This window comes from Malurus melanocephalus, unplaced genomic scaffold (genome assembly GCF_030028575.1).
Source record: "Malurus melanocephalus ecotype Western Australia unplaced genomic scaffold, MMel_1.1 scaffold_390, whole genome shotgun sequence".
NCBI classification, from domain to species: Eukaryota; Metazoa; Chordata; class Aves; order Passeriformes; family Maluridae; genus Malurus; species Malurus melanocephalus.
The window spans coordinates 508882-515338 of record NW_026623622.1 but is presented as its reverse complement, the minus strand read 5'-3'; the positions used below and the strand labels follow the sequence as shown (position 1 = coordinate 515338).

At 41.6% G+C, this 6457-nt stretch overlaps 1 protein-coding gene across 1 annotated transcript in view; it reads left to right on the top strand.

Moving 5' to 3' along the window:
• The first annotated feature begins 1704 nt into the window (after window positions 1-1704).
• Window positions 1705-6457, top strand: part of SLC25A12 (solute carrier family 25 member 12) — a 46152-nt gene continuing 41399 nt past the window's right edge. The window contains exons 1-3 of the mRNA XM_057379160.1: window positions 1705-1785; window positions 2244-2297; window positions 5952-6094. Coding sequence (XP_057235143.1) covers window positions 1774-1785; window positions 2244-2297; window positions 5952-6094 — 209 coding nt within the window. The 5' untranslated portion in view covers window positions 1705-1773. The remainder of the gene's footprint in view (window positions 1786-2243; window positions 2298-5951; window positions 6095-6457) is intronic.

The window sequence follows — 6457 nt, the reverse complement described above, 5'->3', positions numbered from 1 at the left end:
GCACACACCTCTTGGCTCASTGTTGCAGATACGTTTCAGCTGAGCAAACAACCAGAGCTTTGTCATTAGTGAAGAAAAACAAAACACCTGTGTGCTGAACCGCTTTTTACCGCCAGTACGGGAAGGACCATGGGGATTTCTGCCATTTTCTTTTAAAGGGCTGGCTTTTGATGCACATTTTTACTCGGGGCTGGCGTAGAATTGGTCTTCACAGTGGCTTCTRTGAGAGTGTTTGATTCGATTTTTGAGGGTGTCTCCCGACTCAGTTTATTCTGCGATGCTTTGAGTTGTGCTGAAAACAAGGTGGATAATACACAGATGTTTTTGTTATTGCTGAGCAGGGCTTACATAGAGACAAGCATTTTCTGCTTTTTATACTGCCATGCTGGTAAGGATGTGGGGGCTGCACAGGAAGTTGGGAGAAGACACAGSCGGAACAGGTGACCCCAACTGACAAAGGGATATTCCGGACCACGTGGCATCATACTCGGTATAAAGTGGGGAGAAGGGAGGGAGGATGTTTGGAGTGATGACATTTGTCTTCCCAAGTAACTGGTACAGGTGAGGAAACCCTGCTCTCCTCCAGATAGCTGAAGACCTGCCTATCCGTGGGAAGCAGTGAGTTATTTTGCTTTGCTTTTGCTTTCCCTATTAAACTCTATGTATCTCAGCCCATGAGTTGTCCACTTTTTACCCCTCCAGTTSTCTCCCTGATCCTGYTGGTGRGGGAACAAGTGRGTGACTGTGTGGGGCTTGGCTGCTGGTTGGGGTTRAACCACAAAACTGCAGCTAGCATGTACATATACATATGGATTTGCAGTGCAAGACACTTGGGTGGTCAGATGCTTATCAAATAGGAAGATTTCTAGAAAACCATTCCTGCTGTYAGCTGGGACATAGGTATAAACATAGTATGTGAACTCTTAAGTTATATGCAGGAAGCTTTTGTTGGCACGTAACTACAAAAAGTTGTTTTGCAGAGAAAAGTTGTTTTAAACTTAAGTGAGTCATTGTTTCGTGACCACCATTACGAAATATGAAGTACTGTATTGTAATTTAGTATCTCACTCTGTTATTTGAGGAGTACTAGAATCTCCCCTTCTTATGTTTTCCAGTGACATGTAATAAAAGCTGGCCCTTTGCCGGGCCCTTGGAATAGCAYCCCAAGACAAAACACGCAGTATTATTTAAGTCAGGTTTTATAAGCACTTACCGTGATTGAACTGTTGCAACGAAGTATAAACCTATCCTGTCTTAAGGCTGTGACCCGAATGCTTTTCGATTTGAAGTGTAAAGCATATGTGTGCTCTCCTGCTAAAGGACTATCAGACCCTGTGAGAAGTTACTGAATTCCAGAGAGGGTTTGGGCCTCTGGTTCTATACTTGAAATACGGAGCTACGTACAGTTTGCAGCCAAGCTGTCAGAACATCAGTCTATGAACAGTTTCAGCACTTGGAGATAACAGCTACAGCTTTGTCGACCCTCAGGGACACGGCTGCAGAAATGAGATTCAGCAGCATTTAAGAAGGCTCGGTTTTGCACTGCGGAGATGCTCCAAGCAGCCCCCCGGTACAGACCGGGTCCCGAGCCGCAGGTACCTCAGCGGGGCAGACGCGGSACCCTCACGGCGCTCCCGGGGCGGGGCGGGGCAGAGCAGGGCAGGGCGCTCCCCCCACAGCGCTGCGCTGAGGCGGTGGCGGCTGTGCGGCGGCGCGGCGGGCGGGCGGCTCCTCCTCCTCCTCCTCCTATTCCTCCTGCTCAGCGGGCGCAGCATGGCGGTCAAGGTGACTCTCCCGCTCCGTCGCTGGTGGCAGGAGGAGCCGGGCGGATCCCGCGTGGGGCTGAGGGCGGGCGGGCAGCGGGGGGAGGCGGCCGCCGCCGCTGCGGGAGGCTCGCCGGGGCGAGGGATGGCGCCGAGGGGGGCGGTGATGGCGGGGCGGCCCCGGGGGAGCGGCGCTGCCCCCGCCCGCCGAAGTGCCCCGGGGGACGCGAGCCGGGGTCGCYGGGGCGGTGGTGGCGGCGGTGGTCGTGCCGTGGGGCCGGGGCGCCGCGCCTCTCGCGGGCAGCCCGGTGCTGACAGCTGTCACCGGCGCGGAGCCCTGTGCCKTCCCCCGGTCACGGGTGAGCTTGGGCCTGTCGGTCTGACAGGGGACCCCCTGTTGCCGCCTGTGGCAGSCGCGGCGGATTTATCTGCACTGACTGTAGCCCGGCTAGCGAGGCACTAATTTGCTTGTGTTTACAGGTGCATTCAACCAAAAGAGCGGATCCGGCTGAACTACGAAATATTTTCTTGCAGGTAAAAAGACCTAATTGTTGTTTGAGTGACAGACGTCTGGTTTTTGCCCTTCCAGCAGTCTGCTATGGCATCAAACGCGTGTCGTGTTAGGACACACGAAAGTTCACTTTGCAGACAGTGTATTGAAAGGGCTGTCAGGCTTTGAGGAACTGCTGCTGGCACAAATCACGATAACCATTTCCAAATTATTATATTAAATACTTTTCTGAACTATTTGCTAGTTTTCTAGAAAGTAAATAATTATAAGCAAGTACTGGGGTTTTTTTAAAATATATCTTCGCAGAATTTAAAAAAATGTCTTATTCCATAGCTGTATATTTTGTTACTGGGATTTATATGTGTTCTTACAAATTGCCAGTTGGACCACTGGCAATTGATTTCTCAAGATTTCAAATTGATTTCTTTCAAATTGATTTCTCAAGATTTATATATTTTAAATGTTCCCTTTCAGGGCCTTAGAATTAACATATATAAATCATAGTATGAAGGCTTCTCCACTCCCTTGTTTCAGTAAAGCATGATCAGAAAGGAAAGTCCTGAAATCAGTCAATCCTAAAACTTTGATGTTAAGCTTTGAATCAGGCAATGGAATAAGAAGAATAAGAACTATGTATTTGGTGAAATATAACTGGGCCAGTGATATTTCAAAATCCCATATATTCAAGTCTATGCAAGAAGCTCTTTTCTATGAAAAAGTTAGAGCTAGTACTGTAAATTATAAAATCTGATTATTTTTACATGCATCTTCTGGTTCTATTATACCATCTGACAATTTCCATGTGTGATAAGTAGTCACAGATACCTTTTTGCCTGAGAGAAGCATTATACCTCAACCATAACTTTAGTGGCTTTTTGCGTTTGCTTACTGCATTACACTGTAGCGCAGCTGGAGTGCATAAGCTTAAAATGCTGGCATCAAACTGTGGAAGGTCAACATTTAGTTTCTAGTAAAAAATATTCCAACACAGGTTCATTTTTGATGGACATGGCATTCAGCTTTCTTAGATAATACAGTGGAGTATGTTAATAAAATYAGCAACATGAAAATATTGTGGTAAAATATATATATTAATACAGTATAAAAAAGTGATTCTAGAGCATCTTTTCTCAACTTTTTGCAAGATAGTTTGAAAAAATGAATGAAATGAGGTGAATGAAAAAATGTGAAATGAGGTGTCAAAACAYTCTATTCAAATGTGAACTCTATGATTCTTGACATCCAATCAGCAGAAGTTCTTGCTTCTGGAAATAAGCAATTGAAGTCCTTGATAGTGGTTGTACAGAGAAGAGTGGAGAGGAAGAACTTCTGCATTATATTCGATCAAAATTGGGTTTCAAATTGTGGTTTTGTTTGATAGTAAGCAATCAAACTTAGTTGCAGGCTTTAAAACAAAAGAGAATAATACTTTTCAAGACTAAGTTGTAGAAAGTCTCGTTATGAAATATTGCAAGTGTTTAGGGGTCAGATATGTTGTGCTCTTTGCTGAGAGTGCTGGCCTGTTCTGTGAGCTTCAGCTAAAGGTCGTGCATTCCTTCCTAAATTTGGCTTCTCTTGGAAATGGTTAGAAGGGAAGATGTGAACTGTAGGCCTCATCACTATCCACCTTAATCATAGAGTGTACTTAAATTTCCTGCTGTTCACGCATGTCTTCTAACGTTATGGCTCCCCTCGRATCATGCAGTTTACATTATATCTTGAAGGATGTTTGATGTATACCTTTCTCTTTAGATGAAGTGTGCTCTCTGCTCCTTCTAACTATTTAAACTGTTAAAATTATTAAGTTGGATTTGGATTAAAAAGGTTCTCTTAGTGCTGTCACTATGAAATGCAGGCATTGACATTTCATGTCTGTACACCAAATAAGTTACCTCTTAGGTGTTTTCTAACCACAGACCTCAGTAACAACTATAGAAGAATAAATTTCATAACAAATATCACTGAAGGATAAAAGAGTTGGGTGGGAAAACAGTTACCAGATGTCTTAGTGAATCTTCATTTGTTTTCTTAGAAAAGGCCCAGTCAGCCTTTGGAAAACATGATTGAATTATTCCCTGCCTGCTGAGTCCAAGTGTAACCTGTTCGAGCAAGGTGGAGAAAGAAACAAAAAGAAAGTTCCAAAGCATTGTTTCTGAAAGTGTGGTGATACCTAGCACCGGCTTGTAAATTAAAGTAGGGGGTTTGTATGTTTGTCATACGTGAAAAGTTTAAAATGAAAGTCTCACAGGAATTCATCAAGTACCTTCCTGAGACAATCTATAAATGAATAGTAAGAATTTTGTGTTGTAAAGTAACAGAGTTCAAGACTGAGAAAAATACAGATTTAATTGATGTGTTATGTTTTATATTCAAATTAGGTTATCATTTACAATTGCTTATTTTGGACTAAAAAGCTCTTGACTTAAGTTGTATGGTGAAAACATGGGACTAATGTATTTACATACATAGCTACTTGGTTAGGCCTTAATTTACTGGCTCACTGCCAAGCTCTTCCAAAATACCATGACCTTCTCATATGGAGCTCAACGTATCAGTCAGTTAATTATTTTTGTCTCAAATTTTTTAAACAAAACTTCCCCCAAACAGTTTTTATTGTGAAAGTTATTATTATAAATTATTATTTATGATAAACTCAGATAAATTGGTGTCTGGAGAGGAAAAGATGGTGTTTAGATTTTGACYGTCTTTGATGTGCACTCTGTTGTCATACGGAGGCTTCAATTATTCTTGAAGATATGCTCCATACKCTGCATGTTAGATGGTTCTTCATACATAACATTTTCTTTGAATTCCATGTCTTGCAGCAGGATTGTGCTTCATAAGGCATTTTTCAGTATGGCTGAGAAGAGAACCTTTCAGAGTTGATTCAAGGAAGCCACAGTTTCATTGTGCTGTCATATTGGCAGCAGTGCTGAATTAAGGGATTCTTGTCCCCTGCTTCATGTTCCTCTTTCAGTGGAAATACTCTGTTTTAATTCTCCATAAATTCAGTAATCTGGTTAACAGTGCAGTCGGTAAACAACTGTCATCACAGGTGTAGGGTGGATGAGGGAGAGGTGATGAGGTGATGTGAGGGGCTGATATTGTGGAAGAGATATGCAGGGTGCTGAAGCAAGCCATGTCTGTGTGTGTGAATTTTTCCTTAAAAACAGTAGTTTCAGGATAAAAATTAAGCTGTACRTTTATCACGAAAAGAGAAAATAAATAATGTATGTTTTACAGAATAATTATAGTTCATATTATAGATCAGGAACAATTATTCAGATACGTGCTACTAGAAATTGTATGAAAATTTATGTGCTGTGTTTGCAGTGTAGCTGCAAATGGAATGCTACAGCATGCTTGCAATTTTAATAAATGTTTGCAATTACCTGACAGTTTCTGAAATATGTAATTGTCTTTTAACTAGAAGATGCTGGTCACTATGTGAACACATCTATTGTACATGGAAATCTGATTGTTGGTACTATAAAACTAGTACAGTAACCCTGTTAATGCAATCCAGCCCTTTAGTTTAAGAGCACTTATGTGCAGACAGTTGTGCACCATTTTAAGTTATATTCAGTAAAGATATTAATTTGGTAATCACTGATAATTAGCATCTAAATGGATTCATTTTTGTTTTGTGTGGCTTGGATTTTTTCTTTTTGCTCTAGTATGCAAGTGTTGAGAAAGATGGTGAGCATTACATGACCCCAGAGGATTTTGTGCAGAAATACTTAGGACTTCATACAGATCCACATCACAATCCTAAAACAGTGCAGCTGTTGGCTGGAGTGGCAGATCAAACTAAGGATGGGTGAGAATTTTGCTTTCCATTTGAAACTTGTAGTGCTTTGGTAAATGTGTGAGTGTATGGGTTTGATAACTTATTCTAAAACTACATTATTGATTTTATTACACTTYAGGCTTATTTAAATGAGAAGTTTTCTTTCACAAGTACAATAGCCTATTTGTGAAAACTGATAAAAAATTATGGTGTTTAACATGGATTTTTTAATTCAAGATTAATTTTGATGATATTTATTCTGCAAAAGCTGAGGAGATTGGATGGCAGGTAAGTTTAGTGTAGTGTGGTTGCCTTGGAACAGTTTTTCTGTATTCCYGTGTCTATCATTAGGTGTAGAGTCTTCAGTACCTGTAAGTAAACATGAAAATATGG